Source organism: Colletotrichum truncatum (genome assembly GCF_014235925.2).
Source record: "Colletotrichum truncatum strain CMES1059 chromosome Unknown Contig_0008, whole genome shotgun sequence".
In the NCBI taxonomy this organism is placed as follows: domain Eukaryota; kingdom Fungi; phylum Ascomycota; class Sordariomycetes; order Glomerellales; family Glomerellaceae; genus Colletotrichum; species Colletotrichum truncatum.
In genome coordinates, this window is record NW_027222405.1 from 3484327 (window position 1) to 3509108 (window position 24782).

A 24782-nucleotide genomic window follows, 5' to 3' on the forward strand; every position below is an offset into this window, starting at 1 on the left:
GAAGGATAATTATCCGGAAGCAAATAGCACACGGCCTGCGTGGCATTAAGAACGTATCTCAGTAATTGCATATTTATTTAACCTCACTTGGCCGTCGGGCTCTGCCGTCTGGCGTACTAAAGAGACAACGTTGAGCTCAGCAATCACAACCTCATTTGCTAGTGCCTAAATGTCATTCTGGGCCATCCCCCGCTCAAACCCTTGAATCAGCTCTTGCTTTTCTCCTGTTGCGCCAGTTGCGCCAAATACGCCCGTATTCATTCCATCGCGATATTTTCCTGCTCGCACACTAACTGATCAATCTTGAACTTATCGTACTGGATCTTCAGACTCGCACATTTTGTCTTGATTTCATGATCTTGAACCATGTCTCCTGTTTCTCCCGATCGATTTCTTTCATTTGAGTTCTTCTCAGACTGCGAACAATACAGGCAACGCTTTCCTCACAGACTTCTTGACGTGATATTCTTAATGACAGGGGGCATTCTGCCGCGTCGGGATTCAATAGGCGCCCAAGGGAAGGTATGGATCCGCCGGGATGTAGATGTTGTCAGTCTTTCTCACGGGGATAGGGGACGTTTCTACCAGAGGGCGGGTGTCAGGGACATCGACTACTCTTCCACCGTTTCTGAGTCTCTTGAGCTCCCGGTTGCCGGCGGCAATTTCTTTAGTTTCCCTGTTTTTTCCGGCCAGAAGTTGGGCCCTTTCCACCTCATTTTCTTTCTTTATTTGGTTCAATCTTTTAATGTCGTTATTCTGCACATTCGTGGCCGCAGTTCTGGCCTTATCAGTCTTGGCGGCTTTCACAGCCTTGCGAGCATCAGCAATCCGGTCTTCGGCTCTGTCAACTTCCTTGGCAGAGGTCTTCTTCTGCGCCTTCAGCTGCTTGTTGATGGCAGCTAGCTCAGCTTGGTCTATCTTCTTCTGTTTTTCAACGTTTTTTATTGCCTTCTCGTTTTTGTTTGCGCGGGCGGAGATGACGTTCTCAACTTCGTCTTCCTCAAAGTTCTCGTTGCGGCGGGACAACTCGCCGCCCTCTGCCTCACCGAGATACTCCTCGCGTATATCGCGGGGAACAACTTCATCATCAAGGTCGGCTTCTTCCCCGCGGGCTTGCAGCTCGGCAAGTTCTCCCACTGTCTCAGAGCCGTTCTGCAGGGGAGTAATGACAGTACCGACCTTGGTGTCGTGGCTGTCGAAACGGGCAACGAGTGGCGCTGCCAGGCTGCCCGTGACAAAGAGTGTAATGAGAAGTGATTTGATGGAAGGCATATTGTAGAGACGAACGGGATTGCAATTCGCTAACCTGTAGAAGCTGTTTGATGAGAAACCGTAATTTGTCTGCTAGAGACAGTTCACTGCGTCATGGAGGCATTTGATGCTGCTTTTAATACTTCCACGCCAACCCATCCCCCCCCCCCAGCATTCATGGTCATTAACTACCGTCTCTCTCTCAGGAAAGTTGCTGTCATAGTTAAGTTACGAGCCTGAGACGATTCAGATACGATTGTTTTCGACTTGCTTGACTTTTAGATCGCTCGTTGTTGACCGAGAACGAGGCAGACAGCGTTGGAGTAGAGATGGATGGTTCAGATGTATCGGAGCTATCCAATTAATCAGCGTTAATCCTCGGGATTTTCGGATTCGGTGACTACTGCTACTGCTAGCTACCTTGTTTCTGCGGAATGCTCCGGGACACATCAGACGGATAAACTTGAGTTCGTGCCAGGGGCCCTAGGTTTAGCCCCCATCAAAGTTATCATCTGTGTCATCTCGAAGCTCTAGCGGCTTGTGCTGACCTAAGGATCTTTCAATAGAGTGTCAAGAATCACTGGAGTCGAGTTGATGTGTGAGGGGACATGGTTCGCATTTGAGGTGAATCTGGCGTCGGACATATCCACCTGAGTTTCGGTGATCACATACACAAGTATGCAGGCTGCGCAAATCTCCCGTTGCGGGGTACAAAAATGAACCAATAGATTCAAGGAAGGACACGCGTAGTGTGTAACAGGCGCAACAATAGCCTAGAGTTAAACATGCGCGGTAGTTTTCCGATGGGTTGTGGAAGCCGATCGCCAGGGGAAACGATACCATGGATGCCGTACCGTCGATCATCAAACTGCAAGCCTATCACACTTGGGATGACCCTGTCAACGCCTGTCAAGGAGCTGTCAGGTGGATGCCTCCTGGTGTGTGCAAAATCCCCTCTTCTCTGTCCGACCATCTGGAACTTTTGAATGCAAGGTTTTCGGTAACCTACGGCGCTGGAACCTCTTGATCGTGTAGTTGCCTCCGGGACTCGCAGATCATTCAGATCTCCCGTTCCCATTATCCCGGGGCTGATGGGGGAAACTCAATAATCAAGAGACATCGCTGGTAATGGATTTGCCGTTAACTTTAATTATGCAATGTATCATGCATATCTCCAGGTGCCGGTGCGGCTTTCCCCACTATACTGGATTATAATATCTGCAAGGGACAGTAACTCAAAGCAAGTTTTGATCACATACTGCCCAAACAGGCTTTGCGGGATCGAAATTTCCGACTGCACCATGAACGACTATCTAAATATCTAACTTAAATGGAGATTCACTAATCCTCTAACTGAAAACGAAGCGTATCATGTACGGTTTCACTGTTGTGTTGTTCGACCTTTTTAGGCGTAGATTGATTCTTGTGATTCAGTGCCTCGTTGAGCAGTTTGCTGAAATGTGCTTCTAGATAGGGTTATAGGCCACTTGCATAGCATATCGAGAATGAAATGGCAACGGATACGTCTCTTTGAAGAAAAACTGTCACTCAGAGTCCCTCTAACCATGTAATGTTATGGATCTAAGAGGTAAGAGATAGTCGAAGAACAAGAGCAATCTACCTGTGAACATTCCAAACTCGACGACAAGTTTTCGTGAATTCTCAATTGGGCGATGTTTCTCTAAATGCATTTAGTGATGATATTTACTCACAGTGTCCTGCATGAATCGGATGGTGACTGGTTTTTCGTATAGGAGTGACTCAGGACTGTTACGCCACTTCCAGACACATGATCTTTGCTCTTGCCTTACTTTCACTGCGTCTTGCAGTTTCAACCCCTTTTTACCCAAGTACTCATCCGTTTAACGCATCCCTTTGTGGCAGGTTTGTCGCAACCGCAGGCAAAGCCATCATCGAGGTAAAGCTTGTGATTTAAGTTAAAGAGGAGGGCCAGTAATCTGATGGATCTAATGAGGTTGAGTCTATTCAGAAAGAGCTGGTACCAGGGTCTTATATTTGTGCATCTGTCCAAGTCAACATCTTTCTCCCTGGCCCCCTTGTTCGCCTCTGTTTTTATCGTTCTCCTTCACTTGCAGCCTTCAACTATTTGAGATAAGGAATCTTTCCAAGCCAAAATTTCAATGATCATGTGGCTAGGTAAGTAAGACGTTTCACACTGCAACGCTCTAGGCTTAAGCTCGAAATCTGTTTTGGTTTGACTTGACGATTGCCTGGGAAAGATGCTTTTGGCCTCCCCTCTCTTTTAATGTCAGCATCCTGAATTGTTGTGTGTTATTTTACTATTAAAAGCCGTTTTATTACGTCTGTTCAAATTCTAGGATGAAACACGCGATAGAAGTGTTCTAGTGTAATATACGCTGGTCTCTCGTTGGAGGAGTAATCTCATTAACGGGACCAAATTTCGTTGGTCCCATCTAAGCTATTCTGGAGTTGGAAAAGCTTATACATATGAGGAGACGGTATGGTCATGGCAGATAGTGTCACGGGCGATGCCACGATTTATGTGGCATGTCTTTGTCTCCAGGGATGCCCCTTTCTAGGTGTTTAGGTGCATGTTGCAATAGCCGGAACTCCCGGTTGACGTGGCTCCGTCGCCGGTAGACCTGCCGGCAGCCAGGCTGCCTATGTGACGGGCAGTCCGATAGATGGGGATGAGTTCCGCGGTCACCTCCTCCAGCACTTCAGCTCAAACCTTTTCTCGGAGACCAGAGGCAACATTAGACACCAGCTTTTCTCTCAAAAGATTATCCCACTTTATGGGTACCCCTGTGATCCCAACGGTGCAGGTAAGCAATAAGTAAGCGATTGCTTGTTACGTTTTCTCTGCTTTGAATCCAATCTTGCGCGGTAGTGAATTCATGCAGGTGTGTTGGCTGTCACTGTAATCCTTAGGCAGGGTTAGACCCTTTACAGATACTCATCTATGACGCAATACTTCAGGTTATCGTTATCGCAAGGTAGTTTGTCGTCTGCAGGATTGTCGAACTCAAGCGCATTATCTTGGGAGGCTACCATTACTTGAATTTTCTGTGCATCCAATAAGAGACATTCAGTGGACTCTTGGAATCTAAGGCTAAACTTGGCCTGAAGAATGAAAGTATTGCCTCAAGCTTCTGTTGGTCTTCATCGTAATTAAAATTCTGATCATCCTTAATCTACTTCTCTGGGGATATCAGACACCTTGTAGTGATGTTGTGTGTGTATTCCATTTCAGAAATGATGTGATTAAACAGGAAACAGGTGGCTCGTGGCTTATCAACTATGTGTCAACTTCCAGAATCGTGAACCTACTGGCTTAACCTCTGTGTGACCCATGAAAAAGTGAAGGTTCACCGCAACATGCTCTACAAAATAGCTGGTACCATTCAAGCACTCTTCACTGGTAGGACTTTAACTGCGGTTCGACATTTCGTATATCAACTGTCTTTGGCGTGCCAGGACTCTTTTGGTACCCACTGTCTATCATCATTTTGAAATCCAATGGCTAGAGACTGCGAATCTATCACCCTTAAGTTCTGTCCATTCACATCAATTGATTACAAGATACAAATACATCTTTTGACCTGGCGCCGTCCATAGCTGCACGGTTAAGGGGATTTTACACAAAATGAAAATTATTACGGTCCTTGCAAGCGCCCTTACCTTCACAGCTCAAGGGCTAGCAAGACCGGCCTCATTAGAAGCACAGAGGCTACCACTAGAAAAACTACCCTCATGTTGGCAAGAATGCGTTCAGCAAGTCAACAACGTACTTGAAAGAAAGAAATTCGACATCAACACTGTCAGTCGAAGGGTCTTTTGTAGGGAGCAGCTTTACCTATGGCCATCGTGGAATGTGGAGAATGTGATGATGTGTGCGAACGAAAAATGCGGCAATGAAACACAAGGTCAGGCTTTGGACTGGTATGATGATGTGTGTGGGCGTGTCGGGTACCGGACGGAATTGTGAAGGGCATAACATCTGAGCGTACACTTGGAGAGGTTTGAATATCAGCCTTACAGATTAGGAGGTGTATGTTAAGGAAAGAAGATGAACGGTATTATGAGGATTATATCACCCGTTATTCAGAAGAAATGGCCACGCACACAGCTGAGAAAGGATTAACGGTTGAGAAAATGCTGGCATTATCACCACGAGACAGCATAACGTGACACTAGATTTGACCTGTATATGTCCTATTTAAAATTGTTGAGAGCTTATTAGGGATTTCCTTGTTTTCCACCTGCAATTTACTCCGTCGTCTTTCACCTTTCACAGCTTATACCTTACCCAACAGATATCGCAAGCAATCTAAATCATGGTACAATTTAATATGAGTAATAGGATGGCTCACGTCGATGTATGGAACGCTCGTCGGATCCAAGTCCTAATTTAAGTGCCCAGTTGCCCTGCTTTCAACGGTATGTTTTCCACATCAGCAAGAAATCCCCAAAAACTGTAAATACCAACTCATCCGAAGAAGAGCTTCCCCTATACTGGAAAAACTCAAAAATATCTTGGTCCCAGTGCCTGTAAGATTGTTCAAGCTCCAGTGAACCAGATGTGTAGATATCCACTTGCTTCTAATTCTCGTTCATAGTCGCCTACTGCGCTCCGTTCACGCCTAGCCGATCTAGTCTGCCAGCCAACTCATCCATCTTCTTGATCTCTCTTTCCCTTTTAATCTGCTTGGAAAGCTCTAGCTGAGATTCCAAGCTAGGGAAATCGTTCCAAATCTCACGCTTGTGCCGCTGATTATTTCGGTGAGCGGTGTCTCTCTTATTTCTGCTAATCTTGTATACCCCTCTAGGGGCCGCATGTCGCCATTGTAGCTTGTCCGATCCTTTCGATCGTCTGGAATCTGATCCCTTGGAAGTGGTGGTTTCGACATCCATATCTCGCTCAAAGGATGCTAGGGATCGTGTGCTGCCTGAAGAGTGACACTTCAACGAGATGTTGGGTAGACTTGAGTCGCTATCTTCGGACTTGGCGGCCGATGACTTTGGCGTATCAGATGCATAAAGGCCCGAAAGCTGGTTCCATCTCATGTTGGTATCCTGTTGACGATCAAGCAATCGCAGATCTTCCTCTTTCAAGTTGCAGACTCCGCGATACATGCGATTGCAAACCACACAGCTTTTCGGCTGGGCGATTGTTGAACGAGAATTCGGGTAGTTTGGAGTCGCTGCGTAAGATCCGCCGAAGTGCATATCGTCGGTTTCATCTGCTGGGTTTTCCATGTTCGGTCCTGCATGGAGTTGGTTTTGGTTCGACTGTGGCCTTCATGTGGAAATGAAGGGGAGCTGGATTTATATGTCCCCGAGCCTTCTGAGATTCAGTCAAGGCACGTGTATTTATGGATGGTTATTTTAGTGTAGTCAAACCATATTTGCTTACAACTTAAATGCGTATAATAGGGTACAAATAGCCACAGCGTTCCCACTACCCAAGGCAGGCACGAAGTATATTCATGTCCATTTTGCGTCGGTGCGCCCCCTTCTCCTTCACGTAACTTAGTTTATATGTTTTGCGCGTTACTATTGCTCAAGTATCACGTTGGAAAGACGATTAACGACAAAAAGCATGCTTTCGATAAAGTATTTTACTTTTTTAGTGCCTCTTTTTACATAATAAATAGCCATTCCACGAAGGCAATCATCCGACATTATGTTTGGAGGGTATTTATTCTCTGGCTTAGCCTTTTTTCAATTATACAAATAACACGCTTCCTAGTTTCATTCATCCCTAAAAACTTCTCCACGCTTTTATATCCTCATGATCATGTCAAACGTCCCTGCCATTGCCACTCAAGGCAAGCAGGACAGGAAGTCACCGAGTCTGTCCAAGACAGGCTGCTGCTTCTCCTTGGGCGCAGTAGTCTTGTCGTTGTCGCCAACGCTGATGGAGATGTAGCAACCCTTGGTACCGACAACCTTGTTCTCCTCAGGAAGTCTGTCCTTGCTGCCGCAGGTACCGACATCGGGACCAGAGAAAAGACCAGGATTGATGCGGCTAAGAACCCACTTGAAGTCATCAGGGTTGTTGCACTGAGTCTCCGTGACCTGGGGGAAGTTGACGTTCAGCCACACCTTCTCGGGCAGGTAAGGGGCGCCGCCGCTGACGATCTTGTTCACCAGTCGCGTCGCCAACTCGCCGTACACCCTGCTGCGCGCGGGGACGGGAGTAGTGTTCCACGGCAGCACGCCGCTCGAGGCGCCGGAGAAGGCGATGGCGGGGATGGCCTTCTCGCCGGAGGCATAGACGGCGGTGCCGACGGTGCCGGAGACGAGCACGGACAGCCACAAGTTGGAGCCGACGTTGGGGCCGGAGACTGCGAGCTCGGGTGCTTGGCCGTTCCACTTCTCGCCTGCGAACTGCTCAATTCCGTAGCGCATGGAGGTCACGGGGTACGAGTTGACCCAGCGCAGGTCCGTCTGGGTCTCGTTGAGGCCGACGGGACCGCTGTTGGCGGGACAGCTGTCGTACTGGCAGGCGGTCTTGCGAGCGGCAGGCTCCTCGTCACGCGAGCCTGGTAATCCGTTAGTGGTCTGTGATGAGTGCGAGAGATGGAAAAAAAAGACTAACCGGAACCGGACTTGTTCTCGGCCGGGGCGGAGAGGAGCACGTCATGACCGGAAGCCTTGAGCGCATCGTTGAAGGAACGGGCATACAACTCGGCCCAGCCGTCATCGTTGGATTGGATGATGCGGATGCTCTGGACGGCGAGAACCTGCGCGAGCAGGGCGACGGTGGTAGTGGCGCGCATCTTGAAGAAGAAATGACGATGAGGCGGGCGAGGTGGCTGTGGGGGGGGGAGGCGATAGGTGGAGGGCCGGCTTGCTTTGAGGCTCGAGGTTGGAGTAAACAAGATGCGTTTCGTCAGTTCTTGTGGCGAACAGCTGAGTTTAAGTAAACGGCCAAAACAAACATATTATCGAAGAACAAAACACCCCCGGGTCTGTCAGGAGTTCGTCCACCACAACCAGGAGAGACTGACACGTGCCTCGTCCAAAGGTGATACCACCCTGCACGGCTTTTCAAATCGTCCTACCTTGTCTTCCAGCGGCAAGTCTGCAGGGCGACCAAAATGATGATCGGACTAGTCAAGCAGCTCCAAGCTTTAGCATTGGTGGTTCTCTTAATTACCCCCGCATCCAATGGGTAATCGTGCTCGCTGCGACGTGCCTGATTCATTGAAAACCAGGGCCCCCGAATAGCGCGACCGAATGAACCGAACGAGCTAACAGCCGCCCTCCGATGGGAGCTTCCTCTTCTACCCCGCGGCGGCGCCTCATTCGCTGAAGCTATCTGCACGTGGGCCTTGACCTTGTTGGAAGTCCTGGAGATGCTGGATATTAAGCAACGGACATGGATGCCGCAAGAGGGAGTCAGTGCCGATGGGGAATGCGACCATGGACGGGAGCCGCTTCCGTTGGCGTTCCATTGTAACGGCTGACAGGGATGCTGGGAGATGCTTCATGCTCGTCAGCCCGGGTGGGAATCATCCAGGTTGCCTCTTCTGTTGTCCATGGGCCTTTTTTCTTTTCCCACCGTGGACGTAATGTGATGTGAGCCCGTGCTGTCGTTCTTTTTTAACATCGTGATTGACTCGCTGGAATAGGAAATCGATATACTTTAAACTGGATCAAGGTTTTCACTTTAATTGCCCTTGGTGAGCTTACACTTGCAGCTTATCCCTCCCTGCAATCAAAGAAAACAGTTGCCTCACATGAGGTCGTATTTTGCCAAGTGCGTTGTGAGCTTCTTTCGGAAATCTCCTTTTTCTTTTTCTGTTGCTTTTACATGCTATGTAATGCACGCAGAGAATCAATCGGTCGATACCGCGACTCCACGACTCCATCTATAGTCTGTACCCAGAATTGAAGTTGAGTATCCGCAGCGCTCCTCGCAACCAACAGCCAGCGACATTTGAAACCACGGCATCCCCGAACGGCCCGCCTCTCGGCCCAGCCTCCGGTCCGTGCTTTCATCGATTGACGGATGTCAAGAGCAAAGCCACACTAGCAAGGCTGATGCTCGTCTCATATGCCACAGTGAGTGATGTCAAGCGGCAGATCTATTCGTTCGGCTGCTTATAGTATCTGAGAAGTATAGCCCGGGATGTGCTGTTGGAGCTCGATAGGGTCAGCGATATCCTTTCAAGGCTCCGCCTACGAACAAGGCTCGCTGCAATGGACCCGTAGAGCTGAACGACCGGCGGTCGCGGAAATAGTAACTCTGGGTTTTCTGTCCATGAAAAAGCCTCGCCTAGATCTCGTCTGATGTCTATTGTGCCCCTCAGTTGGGAGCTAGCTCGGCGACAGAGGTCATTTTTAGAACTTGCGAGTTGCCTTAATTGGTGAGGACCACTTAGAAAGAAGACATTGAAAGACTATAAGCTCACAAATAGCAAGATTCCACATCACAAAGGTCCTCGTGGGAAACGCTAAATTGTTTATAGATGATAATTATTTACTCGACTTCGTCCTAGAAGGCAATAGGCCTAGCCGCTGCCCTATGCAATCTACACTCATATGCGGTACGCTACAATACAAAGTGTTTTGATATATCAATCCACTGAGAGCCCACAGCCCACTCAGTTCAAAAAATCGGGCGGCACTTCGGGTCCTGTTTACAAGTTAGCAAAAGGGCATCGCATCACAAAGCGACGTGATATGCACTCACCCCAGATGTGGAGATTGTCCGGCGACGCAGGGTTGTGGTGCGTCTCCTCCGAATCGTCAAGCAAGTCGCCATCGACGTAATGCTCCATGATGAACCCAGATGGGTCAAACCTGCCACCGAGTCAGTATCGCATTCACTGCAATCAGTCGGTCCCTCGACTTACCAGTAATCGAAAATCTGGCTACCCATGATATGCCTGCCTACGCCCCAGCAGCTCTTGTGTCCCTGGTGCCTCAGCCAGTCGTGGCCCAGTACTTGCGCGTCGAAATCGTGCGTCTCAAATGACGAGTGGTGGACGTGGTACTTTGGTCCCTCGAAGAAGAAGAAGCAGTGATGGTCGACGTACTCCTTGCCGCGATTGAGACGGAAGAAGACGGTCACCTTCTTGTCCTTGTTGTCGGGAGCATGAACAAGCTTCACGGCCGTCAGCGAAATACTGCGATCTCATGGATACCACAAAAAAAAAAAAAAAAAAAGACCTACCTCGCTGGGGAAAAAGTTGAAGTTGGATGTGTAAAACTCATACGCCTTGTCAAAGTTGGTCAGGCACACGCCAAAATGACCCAGCTTATGCACCGGCGCAGGCCGTTTCGTGAAGCGCTGCTTCTGGTTCACGTCACGATGCTTCTCATTTGGCTGTACACGACACCGCACGTCAGCAACTTTTGTCTCCAAATATACACACGCACACTCCATAACTCACAAAGTTGAACTTTAGGTTAGGGAACCCGGGGTCGCGCTTCTCAACAGGCGTCTGCCCGTACACAAGGTGGAACGGCCACCCGTCGACTGGGTCCTTGAAGGTCACACACTTGCCGCCGCCGGGAACGTCCTTCAGCTCATAGATCTGAGTCGCGTTTGGAAGAGTCTTGGAAGCGTACTCGAGGTCGTCGAGCGACTCAACTACAAAGGCCGGACCTCCGAACTCGTCCTCCGCAGCCTCCTCGGCGCACAAAACAACGGGCTCGGTGCCGTAGCCGCGGTAGTACGTCCTGTTGCCCACGCGCTCCGTCTCGTAGTAACCAAAGTCGTCGTAGAACTTGCGGGCTGCCTCGATGTTTTTGTGTTTGTAGTAAACGTGGGAGATGCGGACGAGCTGAATCTTCCGGGAAGCCATGGTGGGATGTGTCTCAATCTGTTGTCTTTTGTGTGGTTAATTGCGCGGGAGCCTGCTCGTGGGTGAATCGTGAAAAGCAGCCAGATCTAGGGCCGAGAACAGGGTTAAAGCACTTTTGTATTGTTATATCGACAGCTCTTTCATCTCGTCTCAAGGACCGCGGGAGGGGGGGGACATCAGCCAGTTTAATTCCCCCGCACTACCCCACCACAGTCCATCGGACGTCAGGCACACGCGCTCGGTACTTGCACAGGGAAAAGTAATGAGTCCGGTGTGGCGGGCAGATTCACCCCATTTTTTGGGTGGCTCATGGCTTTTTTGGCGTTGGTTGTGTTTGCTTCAGTTGGCGCGGTGCCGAAACTCAGCCGCTCGGGCTGGAGGCGTGGCGCCGCCAATGCCCGTGTTAGAAGTTGTTTTTTCTGCATACGTTGCCTAGGTTCCCGAGAGGCCCGAGGGTAAGCTTGTTTGCTGTTTGTTATTTGCCGCTGATCGGCCCCGTCAATGGCGACTTGGATTGTCACGGACTTTTGAATCTACGTCATTGTAACTGCCGGTCGAGTTACCGAGTGAGACGCTGCGTATCAGAGCTTCGATGAAGAAAGGAAGCTGAGCAAACTGCGTTTTGAGTTGACGTGTGGCTATAGCTTCGGGGCTAAAAGTAGCTCCGATTTAATGTACGAGCAAGGTTTCCTTGCACTGCGGCAGATCGGAATTCGAACATTACGATGGCCACGGCTCTGGATGTCAGCTCTTGTAAGGTTTGTCTTTATGAGACGAAATTCGTGCGTGCTTCCGAGGACTTCTAGCAATTGGTGGGACAAGGATTTTCAGCTCGGTGTTGAATATGAATCCCAAGTTTAGTTCACTGTATTTTTTTATGGTAGAGATTCATAGATAGGCTACTGGCCCGGCCATTTCTTTTCAATATGTGGTATAAGGCGGCCCGTCGCCGTGTCCGAGTGGGTCACCGGCTCCGGCGAGGTCCGCTGGGTCATGGAGCGAGTTTACGTCATTCTGCCATGAGTGAATTTCTCCTCCCGAGAGAATTCTTAAGTAGAGATCTTATTTACTGCGGTAATTCAAGCACTATTCAATTGTGGTGGCAACATGCATCCACCTGCTCGGCACACTGCCGACGCGTTGAAGGGTTCGAAGGACGTGGATCTTTTGCTCAATACACTAGCCCATGGCCCGCTAGTATATCTGCAGCCTGAATGTTTATTTACATCAGAAATCAGAATTCAATTTGCGAGATGTAGAGCTAGCAATTCCATACGAGAAAAGGATACGGAAAGACTGCGTTGGCTTATTGCTCATAGTACCCAGTTCTGAGTACTCCCCTCTATGACTACTGGTTATAGGCGGCAATACGCCTTTTGCCAGATATTTTCAATGAACAGCCCTCGGGAAGTGAGAAAGTATCTGAATAGCAAGCGTTATTATGTTGCTAAAACTAGAAGTCAGCAGCCTTGGAGGAAAGTCGGCGAACATTTTCAAGGCTGATGTGCTACTACTTATGCTGTTTATCCGTTGAAATCAGCATCTCCGCTTCTAAGCGAGGTCATCTGGCGTTGTGGCAGAGTGGTCTAATGCGCAAGACTAGAAATCTTGTTCCTTCGGGAGCGTCTGTTCGAATCAGGCCAACGTCGATATCTTTTGTTGTTGATGTCAGTTTACTTTTGACCCTTTGTATGATCCTGTTGAAAATCATTGAAGAGTTCTTTCCTTCGACTTTCTAATTTTCGTCTGTTATTTGATTTTTCCACTCCTAGGCTTTGCATTTTTACCGTGTTGCACGGCTCTTACTACTGCTCGTCCGATCACTTACATAGTACCGTACCGACCCGGCATGGTCCGTGCGGCAGCTTGAGGCTAAAGCCAGTGACGAAAACCGCCACCTGCAGTCGCAAACTGCCCCTCCAAACATTCCATCCTCATCTACCCCACGTTCGTCAAGTACCATCGCATCTCTTCTTTTGCAACAGCCTGCGCAGCCATCTGTTATTCTTCGCATTCAATCTTATAATACTTAAGCGATTCGCATACCAACATGCCCAAGAAACTCTCCAAGGCTCCCCAAGGGGGAAGCACGCCCTCCACCTCGACAACAAGCTCCCTCGCCCTCCCCCGCATCCTCACCGACGAGCTCCCACTCCCGAAACTGATCGTCTTCGATCTCGACTACACCCTCTGGCCCTTCTGGGTAGACACCCATGTCGCGGGCCCTCTGAAGGCGAACTCTGCACACTCGGCCGCCACCGACCGCCACAGCGAATCTTTCGCCTTCTACAACGACGTCCCGCGCATCCTGTACACCCTACCCCTCGCCGGGATCAAACTTGCCGTCGCGTCGCGCACAAGCGCACCCGATCTGGCGCGCGACATGCTGAAGCTCCTCCACGTACCGCCGCCGAGCGCGGAAGAGGGCGGCAGCGGGAAGAAGGAGAAGACGAGGAAGGCGCTCGAGTTCTTTGATGGCGGGCTGGAGATTTACCCTAGCAGTAAGATCCGCCATTTCGAGGCGATATTCCGAAAGACGGGCATTCCGTACACCGACATGCTCTTCTTTGACGATGAGAGCCGGAATCGTGATACGGAGAGTTTGGGGGTTACGATGTGGCTTGTCAGAGACGGTGTTTCGTGGCCCGAGATCGAAAAGGGCGTTGCCGAGTGGCGGAAGAGGCGGGGATACACTTGATAAGACATACATCGGCGTGAACGACGACAAGATTTATAGACATTCTTTTTCCCACTGGCGTTGGGCGCGATAATCTATACTATTTGGGCTTCGTCCGACGGGGCATCAGAGCGCTGTTGCAACTGGAGACGGGATGATCAAACGATGTTTTTGATCCGATTTTCAGAGTCATTGGACTTTTTTAGATGGGACGACCGCAACGTCTTGATACCACATTATTACTAGGCATAAACAAGAAACGATTTGGCGGATTAGAGAAACAACATGTAAAAGATTCTTCAACTACTAAAAACTCCAACCCCATCCCATGTTGCCTTGTCCCGTAGACGGCTGACCTTTGCCCGTTATTAGGAGTATCAAAAATCCCATTTGGGGGGGGGGGGGGTATATATAAAGCCGTGTCCAACTACGAATTAAAAAAAGATAACAAAAAAAAAAAGCAATTGCCATCATGCTGTTTACGATGCCATATATGCATATCTCCCCATCCTTCTCTCATCTCTTTCTATACTCTAAATGTCTTCTGGTATTCATCTATGCGACCGTCGACGGGATGGCAGGGGACGGCGCCGCCGCGCCGTTGGTGTGCTTCTCCGCAATCTCCTTGGTATCGGAGATGGAGAGCTTCGCAAGCTCCTCCTCTCCGTTCGCAGCCGTGGGCTCTGTCTTGGCAGCCTCGACGGGGGTCTCAACCGGTGCCGCTGCAGTCGTCTTCTCCGTAGCTGCGCCGTTGGATTTCTCCTGCGCCGGCGGCCAGGTGCGGGGCACGGAGGCGATAAGCTCCTTCTGCTCCTTTCCGCCGACGCTGCCGAGTCCGAAGCACTCGACGCGGGTGCCGTCGTCGGTGACGCGCCAGACGGCGGGGCGCGACTTGAAGGATGAGTGGCCGTTCTCCCATCGCACGACACCCTCCCAGGCCGGGTCGACGGTCGGCTGGTCGCCCCAGTTGAATTCGAGCTCGCCGCCGTACTTCTTGGGAATGTTGCGCGGCTCGATGAACTGCTCGAGTGTCGGCTGCACCTCGTGCGGGCTAAGGATGAAGATCTTGGACACCGTGATGGGGTCGAACCAGCGCTTGATCCAGCCCCAGACGGTGGAGAAGAACACGGGAGCGCCGATGATGAAGATGCCTAGGTTTGCCAAGTCAGTATGTCGTCACTCTTCGGTTGGGAAGTAGTTGGGACGCACGATCAAGAGTCTCGGGGTAGTGTGCCGTCGCAAGCTGGCTTGCGGCCTGCATGTGGCCCTTGAGGTTCCAAAACTGCTTCAAACTAACACCGGAAATGTCGACGATGTTGGTGGACAACGTGATCGGGGCATCGGGGTGCTGGCGGTCCTGCAGCTGGGTAGAGAAGGGCTGGGTGAAGCGGGTGAGGTTCTCGTAGAGCGCAAAGAGCCTCAGAAGACCCTGGGGGGTTTTGCCGTCCCACTTGGCCTTGCTGAAGGACTCCTTGCCCGACTTCTCATAGTTGGCGATGGTCTTGTTATCGAGGTGCCTGATCTCGTAGAGATACAGGGGAATACCCCGGCGGTCACGGCGACCGGTCCATTGCGGGTACAGCCTGCGGCTCTCCTCGTAGGCGTCAAGCTCTATAGTGCGGTAGAGGGTATCGATATCGCTGGCGACGCGCCAGTCCTCCGTGTCCTTGAACTGGGTGAAGGCGTCCTCCGGGACCCATCTACGGGCTCGTAGGTAGCGACTGTATGAGGAGAAGAGAAAAAAACAAGTCAGCTTCACCACTTCCGAGACATCCGGCGCCAAATTGAAAACCAAAAAAACCGGAAGACGGCAATTAGACTCACAGCAGTGTTGGGTCGTCATGCGAGGCAGGCGGGCCAGGCTTGTACAGTCCCTTCTCCTCGAGTAGGTTCTTGAAGGCGACGAGCTGCGCCTCCTCGTGTTGGCTGAGGTGACCCAGGTGGCCATGAGGGTAGCCGTGTTCGGCGCCGGCTGAGGCGTTGGTATCGACCTGAGTGGCGGGGTCGGTGGGCGCAGTATCGGCCATTGCTTCGACGTTGTATTAATGTGCGATGGATGTTTGATATTTCCAAAAAAGATGTGAGGTTCGATATCGGAGTCGGCGGTGAATAGATTTTTCTATGGAGATACGCGCTCCTATGACAACAGAGAAGAGAAAGAAACGTCTTACTTGTCAGCGTCAGCAAGCAGCACCGCATGCGAGGATCGCTCTGGAAAGGGTCGGAGCCTGCGGACGGCGGCCATGGTGGGTGACATGGGCGGGACAAGCGGGATCTCTTTAGGTGGGAATTTGATTGTGTAATCGGCGAGTGAGATCCCACTATTCCCTCCCGGTGCAGGTGTGCTGGTTGATCCTTGTGACCCCAATCCCTGTCATCTACACTATTACGGAGCACCCTACGTAGAATAGTGTAGGCTTGTTGCCCGACAAACCGAGATACCCAATAAAAAGAGCAAGATAGTCCCTTACGTCATCTTGTTTATTTCGCCAAAGTCCGTTGAACCTAAGCTTTTCCTCCTTGAACCCTGTCTTTTGGGAATAACCTCAATCCACACTCTCTTCTAAATGTCACTCTGTACAGAAGGATCTGAACTGTATTGTGAAGTTCCGTCGCATCGCTAATTAATCTGCAGTTACTTCCAGAGGTGTCATTCACACCTGTTACCAGCATTACCAGCACTACTCTCACCAGCAGCTTAGCGCCTCAATGTCTTAGTGGTGCGGCGCCACCGCATCCTTCCGCGTATGGCCGGCCAATCGAAGCATCGTGGAAATCTGACGTGCGGGTCATTATGGAGTCTCGCTTCCTTAGAGCACAGCAAACGGCGTATGGAAAACGAAATATCCGGCATTGGTTCTGAAAATAAGTGTGAACAAGTGTGCCATCGTGTTCAAGGTTCCCCAATCTAATTCATCCCTTTAGACCAATTGTATTGGTTGGTTTTTTCTTAGCAGATCAGATGCCCACGTTTCTATTGAAATTGTTCATGCAGATGGGAGCTCCATCCTGACTTCGTCACTCTTCGAGATTTCCACCTCGCCAATCAGAATCCATAATTGAGAACCCACATAGCTTATTCTGGCAATCCTGGGCGACTTGCCTGAGTCGAGAACTCCTCAAGAAACATTTGTGATATTTTTGAGGTTGCGATGATGTTTAACTGCACTACCACGAGGTCAAAAGCATCGGAGCAAACATGCATAAGCCGTTCTGTTCACAATAGTCTAAGCACATAGGACTATCTGAAAGAGTCGACAATTTCAAAAGTTGGGTCTCGTCATTGACCAATTGTCTTTTAGCTTTAGACAGAACTCTAATCTTCGGGGTTGTTAGTGGGCAATTTCTACTAGGAGGAGGCAACTACGTCTCACGCAATTCGTTGTCTCTACTCTGGAACGGTAGTTTTATCCTGGATTATTCCCCAGATTATTCCGACAAACGCCAAGGGACAAAACGATTTCCTCCCTGATTCCGCTGCCGAATCGGCTGTTAAACCACTACAACTAAGTAGACAAATTGAACACAACGCAGAGCAGGTGAAACCCCACCGGGCTTGACAGCTGGGTCATGACGTCTAACTACAATGGGTGCCCTCTTGACCGGAATAGCAACAAGCCAAGACGATTGATATAAAATCTACAGTGAGAGTTGATTCTGCCTAAATAATAACTCTCCGAGGTTGGTGGAATTTCGAGCCTCGAGCAACCCAACTTGTGAAACCGGGCATTCGGAACCAAACAATGCTCTGCAATGGCCTGATAAAACAATCTATCGTCTGGATATCTCCAGCTGCATTGACCTTCAACTCCAAGAATTGTGACTTCTGAATGGGGAGCTCCAGGACCCATTGAATAAGGTATGCATTTAGCCTGAAATGCCTTTCTCCCGGGGGACCACGAGGCCATTCGGATGCTACCCACCATGGCACCTCAGCCACTTATTACCCCAGCATCGGAGCCTCAAACCATATTGAGCCCGATCAAAGTCTGGTACGCTAAAGTTCAAGTTCCGTTCTCTTTACGAAATCTATAGTGGGACTCACTTGATGTTCCAAAGCAGCGAGTCTATAAGACTGGGTGTCATGAACAGTCCCATTGTGTTGTGTTCCCTCAAAACACTGTAGACAATAACTCGATTAGGTTGCCTCCTAATCTTCCCGCATATTAGTGCAATAAATATCAAGATGAAGTTCCTCTTCGCGACGGCGGCAATCTTTGCCTTTGGCACATCTGTAAGCGCCCAGCAAGGTGCATGGGCCCAGTGCGGCGGCATCGGGCACACCGGCGGCACCACCTGCATTTCCGGATACTATTGCCGGTACCAGAATGATTGGTACTCACAATGTGTCCCCGGAAGCTCACCCGTTACCAGCTCGCCGGCACCAGCGCCCCCATCAACCACTCTCCGAACCTCAACAACAACACAAGGAAATGACCCCGTCACGAGCACATCTTCAGCACCGGGCAATGGCGGCACAGCCTGTCCAGCTCTACCCAACGGCCTCGGTCCTTTGAGCACCGCTCTACCTGACCCGTTTACCTTTCAAAACGGAGGCAAGGTTACATCCAAGGCCGACTGGGTTTGCCGGCAGGCTGAAATCAACTCCCAGTTTCAGCGCCTGGAACTAGGAACCTTACCTCCCAAGCCACAGTCCGTCACCGCGTCATACTCCGGTAACAGACTCACCATCAACGTCTCGGAGGGCGGCAAATCCATCTCTTTCGCAGTCACCATCTCCAAGCCCAGTGGGAACAGCGTGCCAGCCATCATCGCCTTCGGAGCCGCGAGCATTCCCGTACCTTCCAACGTGGGAACCATCACCTTCAACAATGACGAGATTGCTCAGCAACAAGGCGGCGGGTCGCGAGGCAAGGGAAAGTTCTATGACCTATACGGCAGTAATCATAATGCGGGAGCTCTAATGGCATGGGCCTGGGCCGTCTCGCGCATCATCGACGCACTGGAGTCGACGCCATCCGTCGGTATCGATCCCACGCGTCTCGGTGTGACAGGATGCTCCCGCAACGGCAAAGGGGCTTTCGTCGCCGGGGCTTTCGACTCGCGCATCGCCCTTACCCTCCCTCAAGAATCGGGTGCCGGCGGAGCTGGCTGCTGGCGCCTCGCTGACTGGCAGAACCGCAACGGCTTCACCGTTCAGGACGCGAAGCAAATCGTGACCGAGAACCCGTGGTTCAGCCCTGTTTTCAACCAGTACACCAGCAATGTCAACCAGTTGCCGTTTGACCATCACATGCTGGCTGGCCTCATTGCACCCAGAGCCGTATACGTCATGGAGAACCCCGACTACGAGTGGCTCGGCACTATAAGCACATACGGCTGCATGGGAGCGGCTCGGAAGCAGTGGGAGGCTCTGGGGTCTCTTGATACATTTGGGTATAGCCAGATCGGTAACCACGCGCACTGCAGTTTTCCCAGCTCGCAGCAGAGCGAACTTACTGCATTTATCAACAAGTTCCTCTTGAAGCAATCGGGAGGATCGACTAGTGTGTTCAGAACGGACCAGACTTATAATAACTTCAACTTGAATACCTGGGCACCTTGGCCAGTACCGAATTTGTCATGAGGAAAGGTGGAGGTCAACAGAGGCCATGCTAGAATGAATGTCTGTATAAGCATAGTCTCTAAGAGATTGATCATAGTGCTTGGCCAAGCCCATTGTCTTACACGATTTCAGTGATTAAAGTCAAACTCATCTGAGGTTAAGTTGGTGGGTTTAACGTAGAAGATGTCCCAACAACAATCAACGGTATTCTTGCCAGCCTCATTGGCGAAAATCTTGACTATCTTGTCCCGGGCGGAAAGCCTGCGATGGACAGAGGAGCCAAAAAGGTCACCTCCATCAACGATGCAATGTAGACCTCGGGAGGAAGCATGTTGACTGCATGCAAGGTGGTGGCACGGGTACCTAAAGCTACACGGTAAGAATCATGACATACAGAAACTGGAGGCTGCGAAAGGGCGAACGGTTGCTGTGGAGTGAGAATTACTTCAGTCATGTTCAATATAAGTAGCCAAAATCGATATTTAATTCTTCTGCTACCAACCATGGATAGTTTTGGTCGGCTGTAGCAAAGAGGGCTCGTCGCAGTTAGTCTCGATAAGACCAGGGTAAAGACTAGCAGGTAATGAGGGTGAGCGATAGTAGAAGCTTAATAGCCCTTTTGGACTCCAGGATACATGTTATGGACCAATCGGGGCACTCTATCAACATTGACGGGGAGGAAAAGTGTCGCTTATAATGTTGCAATGGTGTGCAAACTACCTAGTATCTTATGAAAGCATGGTTGGTGTGGGAGATAAGACACCATATCCAACTGCTGGCATTCTGGTGACTAACGGGAAAAAGTGTCGCTAGTGAGACTATGGAAATGCGACGTTGGATTTGACACTTTTCCAGGCTGAGCTATAGACTTGAATGTCGTTTTAGAGCTAACAGGGGTTTCTGGCGTCAATCAGAAACTCGATGTCTGTCTATCTTCTTCTAACTACACTCATACCGTGACTTCGCATCGAAGCTGCTTACGACGCCACAAACATCATACCCAACGTCGCAAATGCCACTGAGGACCAGAAACTGTTACGCTTAGCTACTTAAGGGAATCAGGAAGACGTATGCGGTGAAAGACGGCATATAGGTTGCATAAGTGCTGACTGCCAGTCGCGGGGTAGGCTGGCGGGTTAGGCAACGATAATTGCCAAAACAAGCAGCAGTTAATTTTTGCAGAATTTTGTATTAAGAATTAAACTCCTGGAGTAGTGTCTATCTATATAATTATGATGCGCCAAAAAGATACAGCCTTTGTTTGAGATCGTAGGCGACCTAAAGAAGGCGATATTAACATGTCTCGTTACATAGACCGTCAACCAGTGCACCCAAACCCCCGGGAGAAAAAAGTCATTCTTCTGAGTTTTGGACGGTACGCAACCTCTCGTCTTCACTTTCCCACACTGACTAACCATCTCCAGAAATGCCACTCTAGGATTCTACCACGCTCTCAAGACCTTGGGCTACAAGCCCTACCACCAACTCGAAGTCTTCATTAATGGGATACCACACCTACGTATGATGGACGATGCTGTCCGCGCTAGCAGTCAGAACGTGGGCCCGCGCTTCACACGGCAGGACTTTGATAAGTGGCTCGGCGACTACGACAGCATTACTGATATCCCAGCGTGGCTCCTGCGAGATCTAGTTGCGGCATATCCCGAAGCCAAGTTCATTCTCACTGAGCGCAGTTCCGAGGCGTGGAGGGCCTCGATAAAAAAGACTTTCCAGCCGTTTGGAGAGTTTCTCGCATCACCTGCCATACGCCTTGTCGGCTTTGTGGACGGATATACTTACTACATGAGCAGGCTTAGCGAAAGTTTCTGCTATGTACTGTATGGAGGATACATGGGACCCGATAAGGAAAAGGGGCTGAGAGAGGCTGTCAAAGTATATGAGAACCAGTAAGCTTCCTGTCGTTCGTGCGCCGCGCCCAGACGGGATTGCGGCCTAGTCGCTCGCACCTCCTTTTTCAATGACAAAAGGCTAATGAACCACACAGCAACAAAACTGCCAAAGAAATCATACCTCCCGAGAAGCTTCTCGTGATCAGACTCGAAGATGGTCTGGGCTGGGAGCAGATCTGTTCCTTCTTGGGACATGAGGTTCCGGATGTCCCCTATCCTAGAGTCAATGAAGCCGAGCAATTTCAAAAGATGGTTATGAGAGACATGCTTCTCTCATGGACAAAAACCAGTCTGAAAATTGCAAGCGTGATTGTACCCATTGTTGGAGCTTCGGTGTGGTTTGCAAGGCAAAGATAGTATGTGCTGAAAACAGGCAGGCTTGTTGATGAATTGATGACAATAAGCGGATCATTTCTAGTTCTTTCGGGGAATAAATCGATAATCTTTACGTCTTTTGTCGTGATTCTGAAACAAGACAATAACCAGCTATGATTCAATTGGTATTAAACCTAACAATTGCGTTTGCCCAGCAATCCCCTAATAGCGGAAGGTCTACGAGCCTGACTTCGCCATTTCCTTTGGCATTGGGATACGATAAGGGGTTTACACATGCCGTTTTAAGGAAAAGTCAGAGCGCTTCCTAGTTCAGAACGAAACTTTTCCAGATAATCATACACCGCAATCTTGTGACAAACTATACAACACCATCTCGATCTCACTGTCCAGAGCAACATCAGCCCAATTGCCACAACACTAACTGATGGCACTTGCACACAGCCAGGATTGAACGAAAGTTACGAAGCTCTAACTTTGATAAAGTCTATAAACCATCGCAGATCATTTGTCATACGCTGCTAGGCTCAGCTTGACTTTGGCCAATCCAGATGATTCCCTAGTGGTGACTACCTGCAAATCTTGTAGCCGGCATTACGAACGGCGATATTGTAGAGGATAGCACCTACTGCGATAGTCGCTGGTCAAGCGCTGAGCATTGTAGAAGTCAGGCCTAGTAAGAATAGTACATTCTCAGAGATGATCTTCACCACGCTGGACGCGATTGTAGGCTCATGTGCGTGCCTGATCTATGTGGTTTTATTTGTTTCTTGCTCTCAATTCGTTTAAACTGGAACTTCTTCATTGTAGGCTACTGCTCTTAAGTTACAGTATGTCATTGCCACCATCTCAGGACCTCTACCAATACTCAGAATTCCAAAGAAACCTTACCAATAGCTTTTCCGCCCTCAATAATCTCATGAGCTTTCCTTACGCCTTCCTCGTCAACCTTTAGCTTCTGGGTGTTATGACACTTCACCTCGTTGTTGTCCAACAACTCCTTCAATCTCTCCAAGATCTTGCCGTGGCTCTCTGGCTGAACGCCATAATATGGCTTAGTGCCCAGCAGCGCCCACACAAAGGTCAAGCTCTTCGCCATGAACTCTGTCCCATACATCGGCATTTCTTGGTCTTGGACGATCGAGCAAACCTTTCCAAACGGAGCCAGGATTTTGGCGGCAGGTGCGAGGTAGCCTGAAGTTGGCGTGTGCGTCATGAAGACATACTTGATAGGAACATCCAGTTTCAAGTTTTCAACCTGCTTGACTAAGTCCTCGCGGTGGTTGACAGTGTGAGTGGCGCCTCCGACATATTTCGAGAACTTCACGGTCTCTTCCCTGGAGGCAGTTGTTACCACAACAGGAAGCTTCAGTACGTGTCGGGCAATCTGGCTTGCCACACTTCCTACACCACCTGCACCGTTGACGATGAGAATACCGACATTCTCGTTTTCCTGAATCTCCATACGTTCCAACAGCGCTTCCCAGGCGGTGATCCACGTTAGAGGCATGCTGGCTGCTTGCCCCCAATCTAAGCTCTTTGGTTTGAGAGCCACGCTTCTTGAATCGACAAGCTGATACTCAGCATTGCTGCCTTGACGGATGGGTGATCCGGCATAGAAGACTTCGTCGCCGGCTTGGAAGTTCCTGACATCTGGACCGACACTCTCGACCACACCTGCAGCATCGAAACCAAGTATCTGCGGAGGCTTGGGCGCTCGGTCATAGTAGTCCGGATAGTCGTCGTACACACCTCGTCGGACCTTTGTATCGACTGGGTTCACAGAGCATGCCTTGACATGAACCAGAATGTCGTGGCCTTCCGGATTCGAGGGTTTCTGTACTTCGATGCTTTGGAGGTTGTTGATATCACCATACTTGGTGACGGCTACGGCACGCATCTTCGCGTTTGCTGAGGTCATGTCGATTATTTACGGACAAATAATTTTGCAGTTTTAGCAAGCACACATCTTCTTCAATTTTCTCACACATACATATATGCTTCTCTCATCATCTGCTGATACACGTCAAGATGACAGCAATCTGTGACGTCATGTCGACAAATCCACTGCAGCTGTAGAATACTGTAGATGTGCTCATAATCAGAAGAAAATATCCTATCGAGTGTAACTGGACCTCATTTTTTCAGGGCTAGTAATCCCACTTTAATTGCCACTTTTTCTCCGCCCTTCAATCGGTACTTGAATGATACGTTACTATGTATTCACATCCGTGCGATTTCTTCTTTTGCGTTGAACGTTTCTGCATTTCCTTCTCTCAATGTTATTATTATGCCGAAACAAGCATTCACGGGCTTCGTGCGCATGGTGGTTTCCTAGTTCTCCAGTTCTCTAGACTTTTATTTTTCCTTGACAAGTAAACCAAGGTTCCAGCTTATCTCCTCAATGACTGTCGATTTGTATGGGCCATTGAAGAAGGATCCGGCTTCTCGGCAAGATTGGACTGTACAGGCGACAGTCCTTGTGTATCATGGCTGTGTTGAGTTTGTGACTGTTCTTGTTGCGATAGTTGGAATACGGAGTCGTGTGGCACTTCCAGCCACACGCCCGCCAGGCTGAGAGGCCCAAGCCTCCCAGACCCACGTGACAGGCTAAGGGGGAATATCCCCACCTTCTAGTTAACAACACTACTTTCAACTATCATAAACTATCGATTAGAACTAATTTACTATTATTTGTTATTAACAAACGGAATTCCGTTTTACCCCTTGTAAAACCTATACTGATTAGTAGTAAACCTTATAGTTGCTATTAATTTAGTTAACTTTATAATTACTACTTTGCTATAGATAAACCGTAGATTAGTAAGGTTAATACTAGAAGAGACGACTTCTTAAACTAGATACCTAAGCCTAGGTAAAAGTAAGGATTTCGTACTAACGAGAGAAGAAGCGAGAGTAACTAGGATCTACGGAAACTAGTAGAAGAAAGCTTTTTTTCCTCGAATCTACTAGCAATCCAATTATTCGAGTAACCTAGGGACTACTATGCTTACCCTAGGCGGGATAAGGTTAATCGTAGCTAATTATTGCTAGTAAGAGCGTTTTATTACGCGTTTTCAATTATTAAAAGAAGAGACCTACCAAATCGACAGTCTTCTAACCTCTTTACGCTATAAAGGCAAAGATTTATAAATCCTATAAGGGATAACAACTTCCTTAACTATAACTATCCCCTACGCGCGGTACTAATTACGAAACGCTTGCTAGTTTCTTAATAAATC

At 49.4% G+C, this 24782-nt stretch overlaps 8 protein-coding genes across 8 annotated transcripts; 3 read left to right on the top strand and 5 right to left on the bottom strand.

Annotated features, from left to right (window-relative positions):
* Positions 1-501: 501 nt before the first annotated feature.
* On the bottom strand, positions 502-1272 carry CTRU02_212447 (uncharacterized protein; the record flags this gene model as incomplete). The annotated part of the gene is made up of 1 exon (XM_036726924.1): positions 502-1272. One exon carries the CDS (start codon positions 1270-1272, stop codon positions 502-504), a length of 771 nt encoding a protein of 256 aa, XP_036581168.1.
* Positions 1273-7059: 5787 nt separating this feature from the next.
* CTRU02_212448 (5 3 -nucleotidase family protein) lies at positions 7060-8018 on the bottom strand (the record flags this gene model as incomplete). The annotated part of the gene is made up of 2 exons (XM_036726923.1): positions 7060-7781; positions 7838-8018. 2 exons carry the CDS (start codon positions 8016-8018, stop codon positions 7060-7062), a joined length of 903 nt encoding a protein of 300 aa, XP_036581167.1.
* A 1866-nt stretch (positions 8019-9884) lies between these two features.
* Positions 9885-11054, bottom strand: CTRU02_212449 (Metapyrocatechase 2; the record flags this gene model as incomplete). Its single annotated transcript, XM_070205841.1, has 4 exons — positions 9885-10047; positions 10101-10351; positions 10421-10606; positions 10668-11054. 4 exons carry the CDS (start codon positions 11052-11054, stop codon positions 9885-9887), a joined length of 987 nt encoding a protein of 328 aa, XP_070060654.1.
* Positions 11055-13104: 2050 nt separating this feature from the next.
* On the top strand, positions 13105-13752 carry CTRU02_212450 (magnesium dependent; the record flags this gene model as incomplete). Its single annotated transcript, XM_036726921.1, has 1 exon — positions 13105-13752. One exon carries the CDS (start codon positions 13105-13107, stop codon positions 13750-13752), a length of 648 nt encoding a protein of 215 aa, XP_036581165.1.
* A 534-nt stretch (positions 13753-14286) lies between these two features.
* On the bottom strand, positions 14287-15758 carry CTRU02_212451 (sec14 cytosolic factor; the record flags this gene model as incomplete). The annotated part of the gene is made up of 3 exons (XM_070205842.1): positions 14287-14882; positions 14941-15506; positions 15556-15758. The coding sequence occupies 3 exons, from the start codon at positions 15756-15758 to the stop codon at positions 14287-14289; spliced, it is 1365 nt and encodes a 454-aa protein (XP_070060655.1).
* Positions 15759-17917: 2159 nt separating this feature from the next.
* Positions 17918-19318, top strand: CTRU02_212452 (cip2; the record flags this gene model as incomplete). The annotated part of the gene is made up of 1 exon (XM_036726919.1): positions 17918-19318. One exon carries the CDS (start codon positions 17918-17920, stop codon positions 19316-19318), a length of 1401 nt encoding a protein of 466 aa, XP_036581163.1.
* A 1277-nt stretch (positions 19319-20595) lies between these two features.
* Positions 20596-21564, top strand: CTRU02_212453 (uncharacterized protein; the record flags this gene model as incomplete). Its single annotated transcript, XM_036726918.1, has 3 exons — positions 20596-20672; positions 20722-21204; positions 21303-21564. 3 exons carry the CDS (start codon positions 20596-20598, stop codon positions 21562-21564), a joined length of 822 nt encoding a protein of 273 aa, XP_036581162.1.
* An 844-nt stretch (positions 21565-22408) lies between these two features.
* Positions 22409-23461, bottom strand: CTRU02_212454 (succinyl-synthetase subunit; the record flags this gene model as incomplete). Its single annotated transcript, XM_036726917.1, has 1 exon — positions 22409-23461. One exon carries the CDS (start codon positions 23459-23461, stop codon positions 22409-22411), a length of 1053 nt encoding a protein of 350 aa, XP_036581161.1.
* Between the last annotated feature and the right edge of the window lie 1321 nt (positions 23462-24782).